Source organism: Lutra lutra, chromosome 18 (assembly GCF_902655055.1).
Source record: "Lutra lutra chromosome 18, mLutLut1.2, whole genome shotgun sequence".
Classification (NCBI taxonomy): Eukaryota; Metazoa; Chordata; class Mammalia; order Carnivora; family Mustelidae; genus Lutra; species Lutra lutra.
The window spans coordinates 1297674-1323562 of NC_062295.1; the positions used below are offsets into that span (position 1 = coordinate 1297674).

At 62.3% G+C, this 25889-nt stretch overlaps 1 protein-coding gene across 3 annotated transcripts in view; it reads left to right on the plus strand.

The window, feature by feature from the left end:
- CRAMP1 (cramped chromatin regulator homolog 1) overlaps positions 1–25889 on the plus strand; it is a 54051-nt gene that overhangs the window by 19320 nt on the left and 8842 nt on the right. For all 3 annotated transcript variants that reach the window (XM_047713160.1, XM_047713159.1, XM_047713158.1), the window contains 12 exons: positions 2493–2576; positions 5662–5710; positions 13897–13982; positions 14433–14556; positions 15951–16032; positions 16465–17628; positions 19992–20169; positions 22062–22243; positions 22325–22399; positions 24579–24660; positions 25373–25477; positions 25698–25876. In XM_047713160.1, the coding sequence (XP_047569116.1) occupies positions 2493–2576; positions 5662–5710; positions 13897–13982; positions 14433–14556; positions 15951–16032; positions 16465–17628; positions 19992–20169; positions 22062–22243; positions 22325–22399; positions 24579–24660; positions 25373–25477; positions 25698–25876 (2390 nt within the window). The remainder of the gene's footprint in view (positions 1–2492; positions 2577–5661; positions 5711–13896; positions 13983–14432; positions 14557–15950; positions 16033–16464; positions 17629–19991; positions 20170–22061; positions 22244–22324; positions 22400–24578; positions 24661–25372; positions 25478–25697; positions 25877–25889) is intronic.

Genomic DNA, 25889 nt, shown 5'->3' on the forward strand with positions numbered 1-25889 from the left:
ACCTCCATGGGGAAAGTAGATCAGGAAGGAGCAGTGGGTCCAGCACCTTGGGACAGCGTGTCCGTCGATGTGGATGGCCGTTCTTTCTGGAGACCTGTGGGAATGGCCCGTTAACTGCCATGCGTTGGGGACCGTCCCTCGGTCTTTTGCTGATGCTGTGTTGTTTATTGGGTTTCGGGTCTGTGTGAGCATGAACAGGAGATTCTCTGCTGGCCTGGGGGTGCTGGCCTGGGAGTCATGTCTTGCTCTCAAGCAGAGTGTCACCGAGCCGTCCATGTACCTGCTAGCTGCGCGCGTCCTTAGTTCTCCACGCTTCCCAGATACCAGCACAGCTCCGAGGCCTGTTGAGTCTAAGACTTGATAACGTCCATGGTCTTTACAAAACCTGTCCCTGCCTTCCACAGTGGCCCGTGTCCCTGGCATCCTTTACCTGAGCCGTGTGCTTCCTGGTGGCTCTGCCTGGGAAGCATCTGCCTTCGGCTCGGGTCGTGATCCCAGGGTGCTGGGATCGAGCTCCATGTCAGGCGCCCTGCTCAGCAGGAGCCTGCTTGAGGATTCCCTCTCACTCTCTGTCCTTGCCTCCACACTCCTTCACCCCAGGACATGACCCCGTGAGAAGAGCCTTCTTTCTGTTGAGCTGTCAGTTCCAACAAAGTTTTGTATTTATTTATTTATTTATTTAGATTTTATTTATTTTTTGGAGACGTGTGCACAAGCAGGGGGAGGGGCAGAGCAGGAGGGAGAAGCCAGCTCTGCCTGAGTGGGGATCCCGATGTCGGGCTCAATCCCAGCACCCTGGAAGCATGACCTGAGCTGAAGGCAGAGGCTTAACCCACTGAGCCACCCAGGTGCCCATCTAGCAAGGTTTCTCGCTGGTCCTGGTGATCTCTCCACGTTGGTGGCAGCCAGGTGACGACATGAAGCCCGAGGGCTACCTGCCCCTTTGTGGGGCTCTGGCAGTTGCCTTGGCTTGGCACTGCTCTGCTGTCCTCCCTCCTTATGCCTGGATCTGCTTCCTGTCTCTGCGGGTTTGCCTGTTCTGGACGTTTCTCAGCGGCAGTATCACGGTGTGTGGCCTCTCCCTGCGTGCCGTGCTTTCTCAGCCCATCCACTTTGTGGCCGCTGTTAGAACTCTTCCCTCGCGTGGCGGACAGATCCCACTGTCTGTACGTTCCACGCTTGTCTGTCCGCTGCCTGGTGGTCTCGGTGTCCGGAGCAGCGGTCCCCCATGAGAGGCCCGACGAAGCCCCTCGGTCTCTCTCCGGAGAGCCTCCGGGAGTGGTTGGCATGAGGTTAGCAGAGTTCCAGGCTCCTGCTGGCCTGTGTGAGGGTTAGAAGCTTCTGTTTCGATCATTCGTTCATGATCTTATTTTCACTTGCTGACACGTTTTTGGTTTCCTTTCCTGGGGATTTAATCACACACCCAGAGTGTTGGGAATTCGGAAAGGACTCTCTGAGGAGAAGCCAGAGAGAGCCGTTGTGAGGACAGTGGACGGGCTGAGTGAGGACAGGCTGCCCGGGTCACAGCTCGGTGAGGTGGTGGGGACCGCGCCAGACTGTGCTGGCCCGAGCTGGCGGGTTGCCTTTAGGTTTGGCCTCAGGTAACGGGGAGCTCAAAGCAGCGTGGTGTTTAGCACAGCGGAATTTGTTCTCTCTGGTCCAAGACCGCAGGGAGGCAGTAGGGCAGGTGCGGGGACAGGGTCTGCCCTCTTTCTGCTCTGCCGTCCCAGCATGTTGCTTGTGTCCACGGCAGCGAGGCAGCAGCTCTACAGGGCAGAGGGATGGGCCACGAGGATGCGTTCGTCCTGAGTCAGTCTTCAGTCATGTCCGGAGCCTCTGGATGTCTCCCGCTCACACCCAAGGCCAGGACGTAGTGGCGTGGCGCCGTCTAGCCACAGGACAGGCTGGGACGCGTGCCGTCTGACCTGGATGTCTTGCTTCCTGAGCAAAGCGAGTCTATGGGAGAGGAGCCGGGGAGGGTGGGTGTTGGCACTGGGGGTGCTTGGGGCTGTGGTTCCTCTTCTGTATGGCCTGAGCCCTGGGCGGTCGGTCAGTGGTCAGAGATGGCGCGACACGTCCGTGTCCTTGGTCCCGGGGCCGCAGGCCTCACATGATGGAGCTTGGGTGTGTTCTGTGTGTGCAGAAACAGACAGTCCTACCCCACCTCCTCTGCCTCTGTGGAAGCTGGCCATGCTGACATCCCAGTCTGTCCTCCTGGGGACACCACTCTGCCAGTGAGGTCTCATTTCCTAGCCCCACCCCAGTTTCTTTGGTCTAACGTATTTAAAAAATTTGAAAAGCAGCCCCTTGTTCCTGTGTATGTCTCATTCCGTTTCCCCCGGGGCTGACGTCCTGGGGGACCAGTGCACATTGGCCGAAACCATGAGATGCGCCGTGTTCGTGTCCCTCACGCTGGTCCTGTGCTGGGAGCTGGCTGCCGTCCATGTGGGTGTCTTCCCATGGTAAAGCTCTATCTTGTCTTCGTCTTTCAGTGTTTTCCCGTGGGCTGAAGAAGTCATCCCAGGAGCTGTACGGTCTGATCTGCTACGGCGAGCTGCGGAAGAAGGTCGGGGGCTGTGAGTACGGGTGCTCGCGGCTCTGGGAGTGACGTCCCCGTGTGCTTGCAGCCTCTCCTGGTGGGGCCTGCTCTCCTGTCACTGCGGGTCTGTGACGCCAGGGCTTTCCCTCCGACAGGTGCAGTGGGCCCCCACGTACCTGCACCAGCACTCAGACTGACACATTGTTGACGCTGGTCATGTCTGTGTGTGCGCCCCAGCCCTGGGCATACTTTCTTGGTCGGCATCTGAGGAGGGCCCTGACGTTCTTCCTGTGTCCCCTGAGTGCAGGGGCGTTGTCCTGCGTGCCCATAGTTCTGTTATCCAGCAGGCTCCGCTGTCTTACCAAGTCCCTGCCTGTCTTACCGGAACACCCAACACCTGGTCCAGTCCCGCCGGTCAGGGATGTTGTGCTCTGGCCTTCCGGGGGCCCTGAGTGCCCAGTGGCCTACCTCGCCACCCCACGCGGGCCCAGAGTAGGGGCGCCCTTGTCTCTGCAGGTGGCACTGGCCACCCTCCCACGGTGGAAGGGTGCTCACCCACAGGGCCACACCAGAGGCCCAGTGAGCCCCACGTGAGGGGGTCGTAAGCCATCTCCTCTCTGGTCACCCAGCATGCCACTGCTCGGCAGGGGTGGTGGGACGGGGGTGTGGAAGCAACAGAGGGACAGGTGGATGGGTGTTCGTGGTCTGTGGACTGCTCTGCACGTGCTGGCCTAGAAAAAGGCAAAAGCCAGACAGGAGGCTTGGCGCCCCAGCCCCATCCTCCCTGTGGTCTGAGCACTTCTCTGTTACCCGCTGTCTTTTCCTGGGGTGCTCCCGGGTGTGGTGCTATACAGGGCAGTGACTTCTCCCAGCCACTGCTGTGTGGCCCCTCCTTTGTCCCCGCCACTGCTGTGTGGCCCCTCCTTTGTCCCCGCCACGTACAGGTCTCGGCCCGTGCTCTCCTGCCCATCTGAGCCCTTGCAAGGCCGGCCTGGCTCTGTGACCTTGGGTGGTTTGCCGTTGTCGCCCCCCCATCCCCAGGCAGCACTGGGACCCTGGCACCAGGGGCCTCTGTACTTGGACCTCCTCCCCTCTTTCTGACACCCTGCAGCTCAACTGACCCCTCTTGCTGGCGACATCTCCCCTGTCCCTCTTGACCCAGGCACCTGTCACACATCCTCTGGAAACCACCTGAGCTCTTAGTGCCCTGCACCCCCATGGGGCTGGTCTAGCTGAGCCCCGCCTGACCCCGCCCGCCCCCTGCTGGCCCCCCGCTGGCCCCCCGCCCACAATCGCACTCACTGGGACGTGAGTGTGCACAGGGAAGCGGCAGGCTTTGGGGCACTGCCTCCTGCAGAGACTGCCTGTGGGCAGACGCTCCGCGGCTCTGCTGGAATCGCGGTCAGGGCACGCTTTTATTTAAGACGGTCTTCTTAGCTGAGGTTTCTGGACCCATGTGAGTCCTGAAACGGTGGACGTCAAGTCTCTCCTGTGTCCCTGGGACTCGGACACAAGCTCCGTGCGTCAGCAGCAGGGCTGCTGTGCTGGGGGTGTCCCTGGGGCCAAAGAGGCTCCACCTTGATGAAAACAAATGTCCATACAAGGCTCCTTGGCTGTGAGGTGGCAGGTTTGCTCCCAGGTCTGAGTCTTACACCCAGAGCTTATTCCTGCTGCCATAGCGGCCCAGTGTTGGCACGGGGCACGGGGGACACACCAGCCATCTCCAGTCCTCACCCGTGTGTTTGGGCCGCTTTTCCCTGAAGGCTGGGTCCTGGGATGGTGCCTGCACATGATTCAAACCTGGTGGTTGCCACATCTCCATCCCTGGGCCTCTGTCCGTCTGTCTGGCCTGCCATGCAGGACTGATGGGACCTTTGCTTTCCTTTTGGCACTGCTTTCTGCTTTCCCTTTGATCTCTGCTCCCACGCCCACGGACCTGCAGGACAGTCTGGCCTCCCGGCGGAGTGCCTGGCCCTGCAGACCCTGCCTTCCCGGGGGACGGCCTGCTCCGCTGCTCACCCCTGGGGCTGCTGGGACCTGTGTGCGCCAGGGGAGGGCTGCCCCCGCCTCTTTCCCTTCTGTCCTGGAGGCCTGTCTCTGTCCCTGTGGGATGTGCCTTCCTGTCCTTGTCACATGTCCTTTAGTGATCATTCGTCTGTAAAGCTATGTTGTCTTCATTGTCTTTTTCCTTCCTAAGATTTTGTTTATTTATTTGACACAGAGAGAGAGAGAGATCACAAGTAGGCAGAGAGAGAGGAGGAAGCCGAGCAGGGAGCCCGACGCGGGGCTTGATCCCAGGACCCTGAGATCATGACCTGAGCTGAAGGCAGAGGGTTAACCCACTGAGCCACCTGGGTGTCACTGTCTTCGTTCCTGAAAGGTGTTTTGCGGGACGTAGAGCTCTGATGCAACAGTTTTTCTTTCTTCACTGTGAAGATGTGACTCCCGCATCTGGCCCGCGCGGTTTCTGGGGAGAGCCCACTGGCCCTTGTGTCTTCACTCCTCTAGAAGGAGTAGTTGCTTTTCTCTTCTGCTTTAAGGATTTTGTCCTTGTTTTGATTTTCGGCCTGTCTGTGTCTGTGGCTTGTTTTTTCCCCCAAAAGTATAGAAGAGCTAAAAGAACTTTACAGTGACCCGCAAACGCCCAGCTCCTCTCAGGTTACTTTGTTTCCCTGCCCGTCCAGAGGGCAGTGCGGACACTGGGAGGGGGCAGGGGAACGTGGGGTCAGCACTAGCGAACGCGCAGGCTCTCGGTTCATAGTTCACCCACCCTGGGGACCTGGTGACCCAGAGATGCCCTGAGCCCAGCAGGAGAGGCCTGCCTGCTGAAGACCCTGAGGGGGGTCTGTGCGCTCCACAGCTGGGGAGGGCGGAGGCTCAGCGTAGGGGGTCTGGCAGGGAGGCATCCGCGTGCGGAGGCAGGTAGTGTTCCGCCGAGAAAATCCGGGTGGATGGACACGACGTGCAGGTGGGGATGGCGCTCTCGGTCTGGGCTTTGGGAGGAGCTGTGGCTAACGTGGGCCTGTGTTCTGGAAGGCCGTTATCTGATAACGACTTGGGAATCTTCACGGGTTTTGTTCTGTAGAGCTTTGTGGTCACGTTTATTTGCTTTTCCATTAAAGGTATGGACGACAAGAACGCCACGAAGTTGAATGAGCTCATTCAGGCCGGGTAAGTGGGGCCTGCCCTGTGGAGCGCTGCCGCGGATTTGGGACGCACATGGGCTTCTCTGAGGCCCAGACCCGGGACTCCTGCTTTTCTTGCCTTTTCTCACCGAGGCCCGTAAGGTGCCGAACTCCCCGGGGTTAAGCGGTTTGCCGCTCGGGGCCCTGGGAGCAGGGGGCCGCGCCCGGGCTGCTCCCCGTCTCTTCCTTCCCTAGGGGCCCCCTGGTGTGGTGGCAGCCCCCACGCAGCCCTGACCACCTCACATTCCCGCCCTGTCCCCACTTGCTTGCGGCTGGGAGTGCCTTCTCCTCTCGCTCCCGCCGTCCTGCGGCTCCTCTGGTCCTGTTCCTGTGCTGCGCCCGCCGAGGCTCCGCGCCCCTTGAGGCAGGGCCGGGTCTGCCCATGAGGTTCTCCCGCTTGCTCTGCGCCGGCTGTTGCTGCAGCAGAGACGACGTGTGACACGTGCCTGGTGCCCCATTCAGAGCTGGCCTTCGGGGCCTCCTTCACTCTGTCAGCCTCGCTGTTAGGCCCCGGCCTCGTGCCGGTGTCTGACTCTGGGTGGCCCTCCAGCCCCGTAACTGCCCGCTCCTCCCCTCCCGGAGCCCTCCTGGGACCGTCCCGATGCCGTACTTCTCTTGGTGCTGCTCCGTGCTCTCCTTGGGCAGTGGGAACGCTCCTCGGGGCGTTGGCAAACCTCTGGGGAGGGATTCCAGATCCAACTTGTCCCAGTTTATAAATCCCGTACGACATAGAGTTCCCCTGTGTCCCAGCCGGGAGGCTGCAGCAGCCCTTCCCGGGAAGGCCCTGACCTCACAATCTTGGGGTCCCTCTTGGCCTCCTTTTGCTCCTCTCGCCCGTCAGCCCTCTGCCTCTCCCGGTTGCCCTGGCGGGGGCCCTGGCCACACTACTGCGTGGCCCGGACCCTCCCCTGGTCCCTGGTCTGCGGGTTCTTTGTGCACGGCCTTTCCCCTGGTGTGGCCCTCATTGATGGCTGCCGCCGTGTCCCTCCCCCTCGACCCTCCAGAGCTCATGTGCTCCGCCTGGATCTCTGCCCCCTGTCCTAGATGGACCCACGGGCCGTCCCCGAGCTCCTCCCGGTCGAAGGCTAGTTGTCCCCTGGAACATCTGCAGGACGTGGCCTTGCATCTCTGGTCTCCTTTCTCTCTCGGCCTGGTGCTGGCTGGCCTGCACGCCCCCGCCCGTTGGGCAGGAGCTCCTGACAGCTGGGGCTGGCCGTGTGGTTTGTGCCTTGGCTCCAGCCCAGCGTCTAACCTTACCCATGCTCCCGCTGGGCTCCCAGGGGTTTATTACCATGAACTGCCCCCTTGGAAGCAGGCACGGTAGTAACCAGGCCGCAGGCGCGAGCGTTGTGTGGAAAGGGCAGCAATTCACCCCGCCTGCCATGGAGGGGGTGGACAGCCTTCACCGCCGCTGGTGTCCTCGAGCAGGCGGAGCCTCGTGGAGGCGTGGGGCCAAGCTCCAGAGCGAGTGACCCTGGCCACCGCTCCCCACCCCCACTGACCTGCAGTCTCCACGTCTTCCTCCTTCCCACCCTCGCACAGGCCCTGCCGTGCTGGGGTCGAAGCTGTTTGTGGGCTCTCTGGGTGCCGTGCGTGCCTCTGGGGCAGCGTCGCAGGAAGGCAGAGGATCCTTAGCAGAAGTGGTTTCTGGGCTTCACGTCTTCCCCGCCAGCAGGAGAGCTGTCCCATGAGCAGGAGCGCGCTCCCTGGATGCGATTTGCGGGGGCGTCTCCTTCCCCTTCTGTTTCACTTGCCCCACACTCGGGCCGAGCGGAGATTCCTGGTTCTTTGTGCTCAAGGGCGTCGGGCACTGGTTTAATGGAAAACTGTGCGTTTGCTTGGCTTTGAGTTAGTTTCGTTGCAGGAGCAGCGCAGAGAGGAGGTGGCCTCCTGGGTTTCTGGACAGACAGGGGTCTGCCTCACAGTCCATCGACTTTGGGGAAGGCGTGTTGAGAAGCATGAAAGCGGCCTGGTGGTCAGTTTTAGGGCCTCCTGGAGATTGGAGAGGCCCTGAGCTGGGGGCCAGAGGGACGAGCAGCCAAGTCCCCACGGTCTGGGCAAGGGGCCATCATATTAAAGCCTGAAGGCGATGTGACTGTGGGATGGTTCCGACCCAGGAAGGATCCAGGAGGCGCGTGTGCCCCTCATGTTTGCCTTGGATATCCAGTGGCGCGCTGTTGGGACGGCCCGTCCGGGGCAGGTAGATCAGCAACCGGGCTGCTCCAGGGGGACCAGAGGGAACATTCCCGGGCCGCGTTCCCCACAGCCGGTGGAGATACCCGGCCTGCAGGGAGGGCAGCATAATCCTCCTTGCCTCGCTGTGGGCTGCGTGCAGGGACTCCTGAAGGGGGCCACGTAGGGGGCGGGAGGCGGCCTGCCGGATGTGACCCAAGCCCCCCAGCAGCAAAGTCTGGGCAACAGTGGCTGAGAGCGTGGGGTGGCGCATGTTCTCCCGCCACGAAGGCACGGAAGTGGGGTTGCAGCCCGAGTCATGTTGCATCTCCTTCCCTGCCTGCCCTGGCGCGTGACCGCCGTTGGGAGAGCTTGCAGGCCGATGTGCCCACTCCCCAGACCCCCCGGGTCAAGGAGGGGGAGGAGTGTTACTACGCGTGCCTTCCTGCATGGCTCAGGCCAGAGAGGAGAGCAAATGGAAGTGGTGTTGTTTGTCACAGTTGTGGGTGGAGAGTCTCAGGGCACTGTCCGTGGAAGTGTTTGCAAACAGCAGGCGTGCAGTGTGCGTGTGTGACCCACCCTGTAAGTGTGCGTGCCCTCTGACCCCACAGTCCCACGGCAGGGAAGCCGTTAGGCCAACGGCGAGCCACCCTCGTAAGGGTGCGTACCGCAGTGCCACTCATGCTGGCAGAGGGCAGCGCAGAGGGAAGCGCGGGGCCTGGCGGGATGTGGGGTGCGTTCTCTTTGGAAGCGAGATGGGGTGAGTGCTTGGCCGCAGCGGGACAGTTCAGTGAGTGGCTCTTGCCTCACACCAGGGCCCTCTGGGGGTGGCGGGCGTGCAGGGCACCTCCGTTCTTCACACCAGCCTTCTGTTTGAGCAGCTCGGCAGCGAGCTTCTGTCCCGTTAGAGGGGGAAGGTCCGCGCTGGGAAAGGGTATTGTTCTTATTAGCTCTACGCTGGCGAGACTGCTCTTGCCCTGTGGAGCCTTATTCACGAAAGTGCATCTGTCTGTGTTTCTGGCTGCAGAAGTCTGTCGCCTGTGCCGTAAGCCTTGGGACCTCATGCTGAGTGGCTGCTGTCGCTGCCTGGTGGTCAAACTGTGTAGGAGCCCTCGGAGGGTTGTGGGGTGACAACGACCCCCCCCCAGTGCTGGCCCTGGGACCTCGAGGCGGGGACAGGTGGGAGCCAGCCCCAGCACAGAGCTCGTGAGGCCCTGGGCTCGAGGAGTGTCCCAGACAGAGGCTGGGTGCCCTCGGGTCCTGCTTCCCAGCTCCTTCCCCCAGGCCCTGTGGGTGGCAGGCTGCACGAGGTTTCTGACTGCCGTTGCCCTCTGCTGCCCCCACCCCGGGACACTCCATCTCTTACCCGGGTGACGGGCTCTCCCTCTTCCCCCGGCTGCGAGCTCGGACGCCGCCCCAGCCTTGAACCTCCACACGGTCTGCATGTCGTGTGTCTCATGTGTGACTGGCCAGCTCGGCACTCCCTTGGGCACCGTGGGAGCTTACCTGTCGGGCCCCGGACCAGCCCATAGCTCCGGAACAGCTGAGTGCTGGGCACCGGGGCCAGGTCAGTCGGGGCTCCAGGGAGCCCCTCACAGGTCCCAGGTGGGGAAGCACGGTGGTGCCGTGTGACGCTGGCTCCGTGTCTGCTTGGCTGATGTGCCCGAGAAGCAAGGTGGTCACTCTTTAAGTCTTTCAGAAAGTTGATCGTGAAAAAGTTCAAGCATCAGAAAGGTTGAAACAGCAGGAAAACAGACACTGTCTCCCCTTGACCTGGATGTGCTGGTGGAGGAGCTGCCTGCAGGCCGTGCTCACGTGCGCCGGCTCTGGGTGGTCGGAGAGGGCGGTCCTGTGTGTGCACGTGCGGTCACTTGTCCTGTTGTGCTTTCCATGGCCTTTCTCCCCTGCCGGACTGTGGACTTGTCTGTGGTCTGCGGTACGGCCGCTGTCTGGAAGCGGGTCGTGAGCAGGTGCCTTCTTACGTGTGTGTGCGGCAGGGCAGAAGGAGAGCGACAGTAGAGCAGCGTCTGTGTCCGCCGTAGGCTCCTGTGGGATAGCGTCGCTGCCCTGCAAGGCCCCGTGCTGTCCTGACTCGCTCCTTCCCCCAGCCCTGTCTGCAAGCGTGCCTTTCCCGAACGTCACCGAGAGGGCATCACCCAGAAGACGGCCTTTTCACACAGCCTTTCACGTCCTGTTCCGAGTGTGAGGAAGTGCATGGCGCGGACACAGCTCTATCACCCCCAGCCTCCCTGTGCTGCCCCTCTGCGGTCCCCATGCCCGCCCAGCCGCGGCAGCCCCCTAGGGTCCTCCTCTCCCGGGACGCCGTCCACACGGGGTCACACCGCGCCCGGCCGTCTGAGGTTGGCGGTTTCCCCGTAGCGGTGTGCGTGTGAGCTCTGTCCCTGTGGTCTGGAGTTGGTGCCTCTCCCTGCGGCGTGGCGTCCCTGTGGCGGCCGTCCCGTGTGTGCTTCTCTGTCCCCCAGAGAGGGGCACGGGCTGCTCTGTAGAAGGAGCTGCTCTAAACCTTGGTCTCCGCGTGTTCGTTCTGTGGCACCCGGGCAGACGGGTAGGGGTGTGGGTGCTGGTTTCCTAGGGAGCTGCCTGTGGTCTTCCAGGCAGGCCCGTCGCTGCCCACACTCTCCACACTGGGCCTCACGGGTGGGAAGTGGTGTCTCCTGGTGGGGTCGGTCTGCACATCCCTGCGGACTGGCCACCCTGAGCATCTTTCTTGTGCACGTCCGTGTCACCTTTCTGTCTCTCCAGTGACCAGCCTGCTCAGATCTTCCACCTGTTTCCTTATCACTGAGATGGGAAAGTTCTCAAAGTGCTGCAGACACAAGTGTTTGGTCGGGTGGGTGTCGGCAGTGTTTTCTCCTGGTCTCCAGCTTGTCCTGCCTTCCTGGTGCCTATGGGGGGCGGTGCTCAGTCCTGCTGAGGCCCCGTCTGCTGTCTTCCTTTATGAGCTGTGACTTCAGTGTCACCTCCGGGAACTCTTTGTCTTGCTCAGAGTCACGGTGCTGCTCTCTGCCTCCTTGTAAAAGTTTTAGGGTCTGATGTTTCTATTCGTGGTCTGTGACACGCAGTTCGTGCCGTGCCTCATGTTCGTGGTCCGTGGGCATCTGGAAAGCGCTGTCCTTCCTTCCCTGGTGCTCCCGTACCCTTGTGTGAGGCCCGCGCTGCGTGGGTCTCTCTGCGGGTTTCACTCCCGTTCCACGGCTGGGTGTGTCGCCCTCCACCAGCAGACGCCTGTTTCCGAGAACAAAGCCAGTATCCCATAAAGGCGAAGCAGATGCGGGGGACGTCAGTGCAGTGCCCGTCGGGAACGGCTCCTTTACTTGAGGCCGTGGAGTGCCGACGCAGCTAACTTCCCGTGTGCTCCTGCACACTTCCTCAGTGGTCTGTGAGCGTCCTCTCATTGGAGAGCTGTAGGACTCGGGAGCAGATGGACTGAGGAGAGCCCTCAGGTCGCCCCTCGTGGCGACAGTCCCAGGCTAGCGGGGAAGAGTCAGCACGTGCTTACTGGGCTCGTCACGTGACTTTGCAGAAGGGAACGTAGACTCCCGTGCCGTAGAGGAGCTAGCCTGTTGCCTGTTTCGTCAGAGCAACAACGTGGGGGCGGGGGGGCGGGTTGCCTGGGGTCCTCTGGGCGACCTTCCGTCAGTGTCGAAGTGCAAGCCTTCTGCAGATGGTGTGTCTTAAAGCCGGGGTGCCCGGCCTGGTGGTCGCCCTGCAGTGGCTCAGCTCCAGGACGGGCTTGCGGCTGGGGAGCCCGGACTGCATCCGGGACTGTGGCCAGGCCCGAGAGTCCGGTCCGCGAGCCGAGTGGGGCTTTGCCTTGGCAGCCGCAAGCCTCAGGACATTCACAGGACCTCCGTGTAAGAGAAGAGAAGAGAGAGCGTGATCTGAGATGTTTTCTGGTCGTACAAGAGGGGGCTGTTCGATTTCACTTAAAAAAAAAAAAAAAAATTAAAAAAAGGAAGTCACAAAAGAGCAGTTTAACGGAAAATGTAATCATCGCAAACGCAGGTGCCCGTGGCGCGGCCGCCCACCCCCGTGTTGTTGCTCTGGTGCAGATGGAACAACAAGTGACGGGCCGAGAGGCCCCCGGGCCGCGCAGCTGCGTCCGGGACCGGCTGGGACCGAGTCCGCCTCCGTGTGCCCACAGCAGCACTCAGCCGCCTCCGTTTCCCTGGCTCAGGGGGGCCTCTCCTCGGGTTTCCCTCTTTGGCGGGGCGAGGCGTGCCTTCCACGCAGACTCTGTCCTCTGAACCACGCTGCCTGGCCCAGTGCCGGGAGTGGGCTTCCTGGTGTCCTGGTCCTTTCGACAGGCGACCCTAGCTCCGCGCCGCTCATGGTGCTGTGCCCATCGCTGGCACAGAAGGGGCTCGGCCCGCAGGCGGCTGGGTGCGCGGCACGGCAGCTACCTGGGGGCGTTAGTGCTGGGGTCTCGTGAGACTGGCTGCCACAGCCTGGTCCTGCCCACATCCCACCGCTGTCCTGGCCTTCTAGACTTCCTCTGGGGGCCTCTGTGTAATCTGCTGTGGGGGTCTCAGAGCTCTTTCCCTCCCCAGGAGGAGGGCGGTGCAGCTTCGTTTCCTCAGAGGTGGGAGTTGTGTCCGAGCCAGCTGCAGCGCAGATGTGAGCGCACCCGGGGCTTGTCCTCGGGGAGGGCTGGGGGTGGGGAGCCAACACTTGTCTCGCACCGCCGAGGGCACCGGGACCTCTATCTGTAGGCAAAACTGTTCCAGAGTCACGCTTCTATAGCTCTGTGCGTCACACGCAGATACGGTCGCATGCACACCCAGTGGTGCAAACCCTAACCCCAGCCGCCCTGTCCGCCTTCTGCTCCAGAAGTAACCACGGACACAAGGTCCGTGTGTATCTCCGATTTTTTTTCCTGGGTACCTCGTGTGTAAATGTACAGATATAATACGTGATTCTCTTTCATATGCTTGGAATCGTAGCACCTACGTTCTCTAAGTCCTTCACTAGGTTTTCTTAGAAACGGAGTGGCCATGACAGAGTAGCTCTCTCCTGGAGAGGTCACAGTGTTCCAGAAACTGGTTAAAACAGTTATAAAAGCAACTTACGGCATACCAGACCCTGCTAGAGAGTGTGAACCTGCGTCTGTAGCCACTGGTTGGCCGGCCAGAGCTGCCTGTGACGTCTCAGGGTCCTGTGGTGACCTGGTCCCAGAAGCGCTGGCCTGCACATGCTTTTGGTGACTTCCTGTTTCAAGCAGAGGAAGGGCTGCCATGTCCCGCCGGGTCCCCCGTGTCCCAGAGTTGTCATCACTTCCCTGTCAGCCAAGCTTTCTCGAGTATCCCCAAGCCTCCCGAGTGTGCTTTCCGGAAGCAACTCTCTTTTGGATGTTCTGTTCATCAGTTACAGGAAATTCTTTAGTTTATGTCATTCTAACACACAAGCTGTGGCCACGGTGGGGTTCACACAGGGTCATCCTCGGCTGTGGCAGATCCGGGGCCCGCCTGGGGTCCGTTTTGGGGAGCATGAGCAGGTGGCACCTTGTGTCTATGGGATGCGAGCGGCTCCTGCTCCCGAGGGCTCCGCCAGTGTGGCTGACGTAGGGACCGCAGAGTGCTGTAGTGGGGAGTAGTGGCCGCCTCGAGCAGGGCTCGGAGCTTCTGCTCTCCAGGGACCTCGAGGAGGTAGAAGAGAGAAGGGCATGCATTTGACGTCTGATGGGGCTCCTGCACAGTGGGCTCTCCAGGGGATGGACAGCAGCTGGTGCCACACCACTTGCAGGCCAGAGGGCGGGCCCGCTTCCAGTGACAGACAGGTGTCCTCCTCGCAGCGGGAGGTGCGGGCGGGAGGACAGTGGGACCTCCAGCGTCATAGTGTGGTCTCACCGTGGGCTGCTGCCTGTGACCCCGGGGGCTTCCAGACCCCGTGTCTGTCCAAGCTCTCACTGGCCCTCTGTGTGTGCTCGGCGGAGAGGGGCCATTCACTTGGAGACCTCACGGTTCCCCTCGAACCTTCCAGGGCCACCACCGTGCGCTACAAAGGGAGGAACCTGCGGATCAAGGCACCCATGTGCCGCGCACTGAAGAAGCTCTGCGACCCGGACGGTGAGTGCCCACGGCCGCGGGTCTGCTCTGGTGCCGGTGCACGGCCGAGCTGGCAGTGTCTCCCCGGCGGCTCCGAGCCTGCTTTGGCTGCTCCTGCCCACGGGTAACACCTGCACTCGAAACTCCGCGTCACAGCAGTGTGTCCCCTAGGAGATTGAGTTTAGCTCAGAAGCCACAGCCTGTTCAAACAAAATGTCTCCCAGTCACAGGCAGGTCTCTTGTGTCCTCTCGTGGCCTGGTCCGTGGCTCAGGCTTGCAGCTGTGCCCATGGCCCTGTTGGCCTCCCTGCTTCAGAGCCCCAGTCCCCGGGGCCTTCTCTGCTGGCTTCGCTGTCATGGCAGAGCTGTTTGCCCGGAGCTCCATTGATGTTCTTAGTTATGTGGCCGAGCGCACGGCCTTTTGCATCAAGGTTCACGTGTGCTGAGCCCTCGGGGCCCCGTCTTGTCACAGGCTTGAGCGACGAAGAGGACCAGAAGCCTGTGCGCCTGCCGCTAAAGGTCCCCGTTGAGCTGCAGCCGAGGAACAACCACGCCTGGGCCCGCGTGCAGAGCCTGGCCCAGAACCCGAGGCTCAGGTACCATGGCCTTCGGCACCTCGGGGGAGAGGTGGGGCCCCAGGACGCCGACGCCACGCAGGGTGGGGGCAGTGAGGCCCTGTTGTGGCGGCCCTCAGACCTGGGGGTCCTGGAGGGGTCGAGCTCCTGTTTCACACGTGGCAGGGGCTCTCGGGCCACAGGAGACAGATGTTGTGGTTATCAGGGTGATGGAGACAGTCCCTCCGCTCAGAACCCCGTCCCTGCTGTCTTAGCATCTCCCTGGGGATTTGTGTGGGATGTAGACACACGGCACCCCTGGGAGTCCAGACCAGTTTTCACTTAGACGTTGGACTTCTTTGAGGTAAAATTCTCCAAAGTTACGATGAACTGTTAGTCATTTAGGGTGTCTGACTCATGGCCTGGGTACCTTCACACGGCACTGTAGGATTTTCCCCTCAGTCTGGCTCCAGAACATTTCATTATCTCAAAACCTCATGCACACGACGTCTTCACTTCCCCCACCCCCAGCCTCGGCTGCCCGTCACACATGCCGGTTCGGTTCCCGTGAAGGGGACAGTGCGGCCTGTGGTCTGCTGTGTGGCTGCTCTCCCCGAGCGGAACATTTCATCTGTCAGGACCTCTTGCTTCCCCGTGGATGGAAGCTCTCCTGGTGCTCAGGCTGGCCCAAATTCTTTCTTTTTTTTTTTTTTTTTAAAGATTTTATTTATTTGACAGAGAGAGATCACAAGTGGGCAGAGAGGCAGGCAGAGAGAGAGAGAGGAAGAAGGAGGCTCCCTGCAGAGGGGAAAGCCCGATGTGGGACTCGATCCCAGGACCCTGAGATCATGACCTGAGCCGAAGGCAGAGGCTTAACCACTGAGCCACCCAGGTGCCCCCCGGCCCAACTTCTTGGCCCCAGAGGATGCTAACAGAACAGCGTGGTGGGCTGCGGCACGGCCTGCATCCCGGGGGCACTCTCCTATGACCTGTCAGGGCACACAGGAGCACTGGTTTTTTCTCACAGCTTCATGTGAATCTACTTCTCTCCATTTAAAGGGCTAATTTTTTTTAAAGGTTTATGTATTTGTCAGGGCGCACGCGTGCACAAGCAGGGGGAACAGGCGGAGGGAGAGGGGGAAGCAGGCTCCCCGCTGAGCAGGGAGCCCGATGAGGGGCTCGATCCCAGGACCCTGAGATGATGACCTGAGCCGAAGGCAGACGCTTTACTGACTGAGCCACCCAGGCGCCCCTGAAGGGCTGACTTCTAAGAAAGGGAGTCAGTGGCCTTGCCAGGCACCGTGCCTCCGGCCCCTCCCCTGTGCTGTGTCCACAGCCCGTGGCCCCATCTCATGTCCCCGCCGTAGCCTCGTGGTCCTCGGGAGCTTCCCTCCCCGTGTAACGGCTGCCCTGTGCTGCCGGTGGTTTCTCCGCAGGATGATAGTGGAGCTCCACCGGAAGGTCTCCAGCCTCATCGAGTTCTTGAAACAGAAGTGGGCGCTCCACGAAGTGCGGATTGTATCCTTTTCTTAGTGACACAGCCTCGCCCGTACCTGCCATGCCTGCTACGTAAGATGCAGCTTCTCGTCTCCTCCTGAGGGTGCACAGGGCCCGGGGCGGGGGGGCAGAGCGGGGACTAAAGCACAGTCCCTCATCTTCGGGGGCTCAGTCTGAGCCCCTCCTTGCTGTCTGCACTGCAGGTGGCTGCCATCAGTTTCTGTGGTAGGGCTGGGGTCACACAGCATCCCTGCCAGCAGGTTGAGTACCACGAGCAAGGACACAGCCCCAGACTTCTTGTGTCCTTGGCCGCCAGTTAGCCTGCGGTCCCCGGTGGGAGGGTGGCTGCTGGGTGCACCGCTGGTAGAGGAGGACGTCCCTGGCATGCGTGCTCCGCGGCCAGCGGCACGTGGTGGGTCTGCTCCTGTGGCTGCTCCTTGACTACGTGCCCAGCGGAAGACGCTCGAGGACCGGCAGCTGCAGCACTCGCTCACGGAGCCGTCGCAGGAGAAGGTGGCGCTGCACCTGTTCCCAGGGGAGAGCTGCACGCTGACGCCGCTGCCAGGAGTGGCCCGCGTCGTGCACTCCAAGGCCTTCTGTACCGTGCACTGGCAGGAGGGCGGCCGGTGCAAGCAGAGCTCCAAGGATGCCCACACGTTGCCTCCCGCCCAGATCCTGGGCATCCAGAGTGGGCAGGGCACAGCCAGGGGCCAGGTGAAGTGTCCACGGGGCGGCGCTGAGGGCAAGGGCCCGGGACGTCCTCCTCCTTCCACCGATGCCTCCCAGAGCTCTGGAGAGAGCTCCCCTGAAAGTGCCCCTGGGGAGGGGGCCCCCCCGAGCCTCAGCAGCCTAGACACTCCTGACAGGCTGCCCCTGGGGCTTCAGGATGCCGGGGCACGGCTTGAGAAGACCCCCACGGCTGCTCCTGCAGAGGGCAGGGATGGCCCTGCCCGAGAGCCCGGGGATGGGACATGTGCCTGTGGCCAGCTGCCGGAGCTAGAGGAGGAGCTCTCACTCCTTGACCCCTTCCCGCGTTACATGAAGTCTTGTCAGGACCTCATCATCCCCGAGCAGTGCCGCTGTGCGGACCTGCGGCCCTCCGGGTGCACCTCCCCAGAGACTCGCATCCCCAGCGGGGCAGAGGTGGCCGACCTCACCCGGGCTGGGCCATCGTCCCCTGTTCGTGCCCCGCCAGCTCCAGAGCCTCAGCCCGGCCCCGGGCTCCAGCCAGATGTTTGCACTAAAGACTCAGCAGATGCACCTGCAGAGGAGCCCCAGGAGAAGGCGAGCCCCTCGGAACCCCCGCCTCAGGGCCAGCCTGCCACCAAGCCTCTGAAGGACGTCCCCGCCGGCCGGCTGGCCCAGCAGCTGCGCGAGGAGGGCTGGAACCTGCAGACCTCTGAAAGCCTTACGCTGGCCGAAGTCTACCTCATGATGGGCAAGCCGAACAAGCTGCAGCTCGAGTACGACTGGCTGGCGGTGCTGGGCCCCGAGGGCCAGGCCCCCGGCGGGCAGGCCCAGGGCTCCCGCACTGGCTCTCCGCCCTCCACCTTCCACGAGCAGCGTCTCCTCGGCTGCCTCCTAAAGCTCATCTCCACGGAGGTCAACCCCAGGCTGGTGAGTGCCGGTCGACGCTCAGCCCTGCTCCCACCCCAGCGGGGCTGGGCTCTGCCTACAGGCTCTCACCCGGGCAGCGGGGTCCTGGGGGAGAAGGAGGCGGGGGCCCAGCTGACCGGGCAGGCCTCGGTTCCTTCTCTCGAGCCGGGTTTTGGAGAGAGGGCTCTGGTTTGCTGCAGGCGGGGCCTCCTCCTCATGGCTCACACGAGGCTCCGAAGACAACAGCGACCGAGAAGCCCTTCCTTGTCAGGCTTCAGTAATTACACTCGGCCCTCCCTCCTGGCCAGGGACAGCCCGTGTGGAGGTGATGCGGTCGCCGTGGCCAGTAGCCAGGCAGGAACCTTGCAGATTTCAGCAGAGGGAATGGCAGGGTCATTTGTGTTTGAGTGGGGCGGTCCTGGGAGGACGGTGGCACAGCTTCCCAGGAGGGAACGGGGTGGGGAGGGGACGGACGGGGTGCCGGGCCTGCGCCCAGGAGCCAGGTGGAGGGCTCTGGGGGTCCTCAGGGGCTCCATGCTGGGGGGGTCCGTAAGCCTGGAGAGTGGCTGTGACCCCTTCCTGGGGCATCAGGTCAGCAGCAATGGGGCAGAGGATGCCACCGAGAGAAAGTCCGTGGGCTTTCCTGGGCGCGAGAGAATGGAGTCTGAACAGGTTCCTGAGCCGCTGCGCGTGCTTAGTGCTTAGGAGCGCGGGGGTCCATCACCTCCAGGAGCAGATACCAGGGGAGCAGAACGTGGTGGCCAGGAGGGGGCTTGGGGGACAGAATGGGCTGTGGGGACCCTGTGGGCCCACCAGAACAGTCATGTCTGCACAGCCATTTCCGCTCCTCCCGGAGAGACGGCCCTCAGCGTGCGTCCTGCCCGCGTCCCTGTGCGGCGTTTGCCACAGAGAAGGTGCTCAGTGGAGCGTGCGGGGATGCGTGTGAGTCCGTGCTGTGGGAGAGAGGGCTCTCACAGGCTGGTGGGACCTGGGTGGGGACTGCAGAGACCCGAGGGTGAGCCGTGGCCTTTAGGTTTAGTGTGGAGAGGGCTAGTGCCCCACGGATGGGCATGGACAACGTGCAGGCGAGTGGACAGATGAATTCAGCGTATGTTCTAGAGTGAGGCTCCTGGAGGAGAGAAGACTGGAGGGACAGAAGTGTGTCCAGTACGTTGGGGGAGAGGACCCAGCGAGGCCAGCTCCCGTGGAGCCTGGGGCAGCAGCGGACGCAGGCAGTGGCCTTGGACTTGATGGGGAGAGAATGGCAGGCAGCTTGGGAATACGGCAGAGAACTCAGAGCAGGCTGCTCAGAGCCATGCCCTGGAGTGGGGCCCCCACAGCGGCCTCTGCATCACCTGGGGACTCATGAGAGATGTGCGTTCTGTGGGCCCAGAGACGTAGGGACCCCTCCCCCAACTGACTGTGACGGAGCTCAGCTGTGAGAGCCCCTGGGTAGAGGTCCAAGCTGAGCTCGGAGCCCTGCGTGGGAGGCAGGCTGGGTGGTCCCGCCGGCCCCTGCCGTGGCGGAGCTGCTGAGCCAGTGCCACCCACTCCCAGGCCACTGGCCAGCGGGATCTTGGCAAGAGGATGCTGGGTGTGCGGGGGGCGAGTGCACGGGGATTCTGAACAAACTAAGCAGGAGAGGGCAGAGCAGGGTGTGGGGTGGGAGGGTCCCACGGAAAGGGAAAGGTGGGTCAGGATGGAGCCCTGAGCAAGCTGTAGCTGGCAAGGTCGTGCCACAGGCAGAGGAAGGGGTCCCTAATTCACAGAGAGGTCGGCTCCGGTGCTCCCGGAGAGTGGGTGCTGGGAGAGATCGACGAGGGGTCACCAGGGTGCGGAGGGAGAGGGTGTCTCTGCGGCGGGGACCGTGGCAGTGAGTGTGGCTTGAGCCCAGGCCTGCAGAACCCCCACAGTTGGCATCTGAGTCAGCAGAGACCGCTTCAGCTGGGACCTTGTTGAATTCTAGAAAATCAGTCTGTACTTCCTTCCTCTGACTCACAGTCCGCAAAGACCATCGCGGTTTTTTTTTTTAAGCCTTTTAGAAAGACGAGTTTGTGTCCCCACCATGCGGTGGCCCCTCCGGCAGCGTGACCGCTTTTAGGCTGGCTGCGTCCCCGCCGGCTCTCAGCCGTGACGGGATTGCTGGTCCGTGTGGCCTGGAGGCAGCGTGCTTGCTCCCTGGAGGACCTGCCTGCGGGTGGCGGTGGGAAAGTGGCACGCTGCCAGGTGACGGGTTAGGGTTAGGATGCTAACCCTCACCCTAACCCGTGCGGGGCGTGTTGTGATCCCTGAGCCGGTTGGAGCTCCTCAAGCCCCCAGCTCTGGGCCTCCCCGAACCATCATTCACTAAGTTCGGCTTCTGTCGTGGCCCATTTCCGTCCCAGGCTCCAGAAGGGAACGCCAGCTCCACGGCTTCAGTGAGGCCGGCCCAGGAGGAGCAGTCGGCGACCCCCCCGGGGAAGGTGGTGACCGTCAGCTCCCGGAGCCCCCGCTGCCCACGCAGCCAGTCCGCCCTCCGCAGCAGCAAGACCTTCTCGCCCGGCTCCACGCCTTGCTCCTCAGGTGAGGCCGGGCCGTCCTGTGTGCCTTCCTGGGTGTGGGGGCTGTGCCCAGCCCCACTCACTGGGCTGCCGTCTCACCGATGGCGTGTCGGAGTGGAAGTCCCCGCTGCTCGCGGCGACGGGGAGCTCCGGGCCTGTCACCTAAGGCTTTGGGTCCTGGGGGGTGGGAGCCATTGGGAAACGTGGGGTGGGCCTTGCCAGTTAGGTCACTTCGGGGGGTCGTGAGGTCAGCGGAAGCCTCCCTTACCCGCTGAATCGGTGGCTGAAAGCCTCAGAAGGGCCTGTTTCCTTTTACATTCCAAGTTTTGCCCTCCGGTGAGGGATCCCCCAGCCGTTTCACGTGGTCTTGGAAGGAAAGGTGGGCTGCCCTGCCGGTCTGCACTGTCGGTCCTTTGAGCCGTAGGTGGGGACTAACGTCCCCGCAGGGTCATTCTGGTTACCTGACACCTGACACGACAGAGGCTGAGAATGGGCATGTCCTTCGTGCCCCGTGCCTGGGAGGCCTGCGTAGTTACCGTCCGGTGGGCGCGTGCTTTACCTGCGGCACCCTGGCCGTTCTGGTCTCCGTGAAAGTCTCATGCCCGCAGGCATCCCGGTGTCAGGGCCACGTGCTCCATGCGAGAAGCGGAGCCACATCTGCTCTTAATCAGACCCATGCAGGTGCGGGCACGCTGGAGCTGAGCAGACCTTGTGGCCTGTGTGTTAACGGCTTCTAGGTGTTTTTTTTGTTTTTTTCCTTTTTTAAGATACATTTTTTTGAGAGAGAGCATGACTGTGAGCATGAGGGGCAGATGGAGAGGGAGAGGGAGAATCTCAAACAGGTTCTAGCACGGGGCCCAACATGGGCCTCGATCCCGTGACCCCAACATCATGACCTGAGCCAAAATCCAGGCAGACGCTCAAGTGACTGCACTGCCCAGGTGTCCTGGGTTATTTTCCGTCCCTGCACGTCCCCAGCTTTATGCGTTCTCTGGCTGTGCCTGGAATAGCCCGCTTGTGGAATGGGATGGCCGCACGGCGGCCTCTGGGGCGACAGGCTGGCTCGGGGTCTGTGCAGACCAGGGCTTAGGGAGCGATGGGCCAGCTGCTGGGGCCCGCACTCTTTCCTGCCTTCCACTCTGCTCGCAGACTGTCCTCATCTCCGTGGGCTTTCCCGTCCTTTCTCTGTGCGCTGAGGATGTTTCTAGACCGAGACACTCGCAGTGCCAGAGTCTGACCTGGTGCTCAGAGGGCCTGAGCTTAACTTCACAGACTTCCAAATGGAAACTAAGGGAAGGGGCCCGTCCCTACGTGGCTTAAGGGCCTGCGCAGCAGCACCCACAGTGACAGCCGCTGGCAGAGTCTCGGAACAGTGGTTCCTAAAGAAACATTCTCTGCCGCGTCATCTCTGGGCTGTCTTTGCTACCAGAGAGACGTAGAGCTGGGACCGGCGGACCATGGCCCACCGCTGCTTGTCGTCAGGACAGGCTTTGAGGCCCCCGGCTGTACTCCAGCTGCAGATCCCAGGGGTACCAGGGGCTGGGGGCCCCCCAAGCCCGGCAGTTCACTCTCTGGCCCCTTACAGAGAGAGCTTGCTGACCTGTGGTCTGTGCTGCATGGTCTGGAAGGTTCTTCCAGCTCTCAGATGTCCTTGCAGGCCTGTCTGCCCTTCGCTCTGCGCATCGAGGTGGCAGAGTGCTGCTGTGCCGTCAGCGAGAGCCGTGGTTCAGCCACGGTGGGACCAGAGTTGCAGGGAGACGTGTAGGAAGCAGGTTTGGGAACTGAGATCTAGGAAATAAATGAGCAAATGGGTCGGTTGTCCCATGTTCCCGCTCTGACTTTCTTCCGGAAAGAGCTCTGTGTGCGCTGGCGATAAGTGGTAAGTGGTCCTTTTTGCCGTCCCTTGGCTTCTAGGTCTGAGGAACCCGCCGAGACCCCTCCTGGTGGCGGGCCCCTCCAGCACAGGCAGCGGCGACTCAGACGGTGGCCTTTTTGCTGTCCCAACTACTCTCCCGCCCAATAGTCGTCACGGGAAGCTCCACTCTCCCAGTAAAGAGACCGAGCTGACTTTCCGGCCGCACCTGAACTCCATCAGCGTGAGTGCGGGCCGCGCTGCGCTCCCGGCCGGGGGCCTGCGTCTGGGGGCGCGCTCTCACCCCGGTGCTGTGTCCTCGCAGATGCAGTCGGACTTCTTCCTGCCGAAGCCCAGGAAGCTGCGGAACCGGCACCTGCGGAAGCCGCTGGTGGTCCAGGTCAGGGTGCCCGCGTGCGTGTGCGCGGCAGGGACAGGCGGAGGAGTAATGGGGCCCTGACCGTCCCCTGACGTACACATGCTTTTTGTGAGGCACAAGCACCACTCGTAGAAGAGACGGGGTGTTCTGGGGATTCAAGTCCCGTGTGTCCCAGGTCAGGGTGTGTCCGAGGACTCTTGGAGCCTCTGTTATATACACGCAGCCGGCAGAGGCAGATGACCGGGTAGACTGGAGTGGCCAGAGGCCAGGCTCCCGTGAGCTCACAGCAGGGCATGCCGGAGGCCCCGTGGCAGCCAGCTGCAGAGCCCAGGGCACAGCCAGCCAGCAAGAGGCCGCACATGGCTGAGGCTGGATTTCCGCGGCAACTCGAGGCCCAGAGCGGCGGGTGCGTCGCGCTGCCGTCCGTGTATGGGGGCTCTGTTCGTCTTGCTGGTCCCTTACGCATCTCTTCCTGCCTTGAGGTTAATTCACGTAGGAAGGAGAGATTGCGTGGCGGGTCTCAGGCCGCAGGGTGCCCAGCAGTGCCCCCTCTCCTGCGGTTCTGCTGCTGTGGCCTGTAGCCGAAGTCGGCAGGAAGTGGGTGACGCTGCGGGCACGTCATCAGAAGGCCAGCGGTAGCTTCGCGCTGCCTCACGGGCCTGATGGCCAACCTCGCTCGCTCCTGTGGGCGGAGACTAGAGACCTTGCGGGCGTGACCTTGGTTTCAGTGGATAGTTACGGTTCTGTCTCGCTACTGATGGGTGTTGTTCGGTTGCTACCATGCCGGACTTACAGGTCCGACTTTGCCCCAGCTACGTCCTTGTAGGACAACAGTACTGGTAGGGCTGACGCCGTCACAGTCGAGGTGTCCGTGGCGTGTTGGGACACCTGCCCTGAGAGCCGCGACTGCCCTATCCTAGGTCCCGAGCGTTGTGGGCGCAGGCGCAGTCCGTAGTGGCACATTTGGTGACGTCTGTGAATCCGCCCCCGACCGGCTGGACGGCAGGTCCGTGGCCTCGGGGTGCAGGCTCGCGCGTGCGCCTGGCCCGCGGCGATGGCGTTTGTCCAGCTGTGTGACAGTGCTCCGTGGGTGCGTGAGGCAGGCAGCCCGCAGGGGTGAAGGGCTCGCAGCTGGGCAGCCGTTTCTGCTGTCTGACCCCAGGACGTTTCCATCTCTACGCAAAGGAAGCCGGTGGCCGTCACCTCAGGTGCCACCCCCCAGCCCCGGGCACGCACTGTCTCCAGTCACACTCCCTGTCCCTGAGGGTTGGCCTCTCCTGAGCATTTCACACAAGTGGAACCACACGTAGTCTGTGGACTTGTGCGCTCACTGTTCTGCTAGAAGGCGTTGGCGGCACAGGCCCTTCGTCTCCCTGCCGCGCACCCTGCTTTCCCACCAGCAGAGCGGGCCGCTTCCTGCTGCCTCGTAGCTCACTGCCAGATGATCCGGTCGCCCCAATGCCTCCTGGCGCCGGAGAAGACCTGCTGGGCCTCTGTGTCCTGGTCCCCTCCTCTCCTCTCTGTGCCGACCCCGAGGGGCGAGGAGACGTCCTTCGCGCGCGAGCAGAGAATGTACCTCGTGTCCAGAACCGGGCGTGTCTCTTGACATGGCAGATACTTCCTGTTAATGTTTTATTTCTGTGACCGCCGCAGCCGTTCCCATGACTCCCCGTGAGGTGGCAGCCGCCACACTGCCCTGCATGACGTGGCACCAGGAGACCAGGGCCGCTGAGCAGGGAGGGTAGGCGCCGCGCGGAATGTGCTTCGTGGCCTGAGCCCGTCTGTGTCGTGAGGAGCTGCTTTATTTCCTCACAAAGTGTGCGAGGGCCCCGAGATCTGGGGGGGATTGTCTCTGAGAGTCCACGGCCAGTGCCCGTAGCAGTGTGCAGCACGCGGGAGGTCACTCTGAGCCAGCGCTATGCCATCGCGGCGTCCCTCCGGCATTCCCTGGGGGAGGTTGGCTCCTCGGGATTCTTGTCAGAGAGGCCCAGCGTTCAGGGGCTCGGGGTCTGCAGGCACAGCTGTCTTCCGTGTGCCCCAGGGCCCTTGCGTCATGGGCCCTCGAGCCAGAGCCGCTGTCCGGACACATTCCGCTTCCTCTGACCTGGAATGTCCCTTACGGCTCATCGCCGGTTTCCCGAGTGATGGCCGGCCCCAGGGTCTGTCCATCACCTGCTCACTGGCACTCCTCCCTCCACAGAGAACGCTGCTTCCTCGGCCGTCTGAGCACCAGTCCCACAACGTCTGTTCCTTTTCCATCCTGTCCAATTCCTCTGTGACCGGTAAGCACGCAGGCTCCCCGGCTTCACGCTTTCCTGGGCGTTGCCCCGTCTCCGGGAACGGCAGGTGTTGGTGTTCTCCGTTCTTTGCAGGACATTCCGGCCATCCCTATGTCCCTTCTGTCCCCAGAGCCCAAGTGTGCCAGGCCTGGGTCCCGGAGGGCAGGCGCGGACGCCTGGTGGGTGGTGGTGTGCGGGCAGGGGTATGGTGCAGGAGGCCCCGGCTCTGGGAAGCGTATGGGCTTCCGCGGCCGCCCTGGTGGAGTGACGCACGCGCCGTGCCTCGCCCCACGGGTCAGAGCACGCGCTCCGTGAGCGTCCACGGCTTTTCTCGTGCGCACCCGCGGCTGCAGAAAGGCTGGCAGGGGTGCCGACCTCCAGAGGCCGAGTCCCGGGGCCAGATTTGCGGCTCTGCCTGCCACGCCTGCCACTCAGGTTGTGTGCCTGTCCTCCATCAAGGCTCCTCCGAGTGGGGCATGTGGACCACAGCCCTCAGCAGCCCCGGGAAGCGTGCTGGTGCCGGTCCCAGGGGCCCGGACTTTCTCCTCCTCGGGGCCTGCCTGACCTGTGACTTCCCAAGTTGGTGACTGGGAAATTCAGTGCTTCCAACGTGGCTCAGCTCCTGTGGCCGTGGCTTAAGAGAAAGTGCTCCACGGCCCCGTCATGTGTCCCGGCGGTGCGGGCTGACGCATTTGCTTCTGTCCTTTCCCCGCAGGGAGAGGCTCGTTCCGGCCCATCCAGTCTTCCCTGACCAAAGCCGCCCTGTCTCGGCCGATTGTGCCCAAGGCCCTTCCCCCCCAGGCCACGGGCCACCTGGCCAGTAAGTTTTTGTCGCTAGCACGGCAGACACCACGGGAGGGTTCCGAGCGAGGTTTCTGTTGTCTTTTCCAAGCCGGTGTCTTGTTACCATTCAGGGAGAACACGAGAGCCTTTGCCCTTGCTTGGAAATGAGGCGTGAGGGAGAGGGTGTGCCGTGAGCCCCTTGGGTCACTGTCAGGGTGTCCCTGGAGCTGAGCTTCAGACGTCCTTTGTGCTGCCAGGTGCTGTCGATTTAGCCGCTAAAAGCGCCGGCATCATCCCTGGGAGCCCCCTCCCCATCTTGGACACTGAGGGCCTGTCTGGTATCTCTCCACTGTCTTCGGACGAGGTGACTGCCAGTGTCGCTGGTCAAGACCCCGCCAGCAGCCACCAGAATGGCGATTCCATCCCTGCTGGTGGGGTGAGTACGTTCA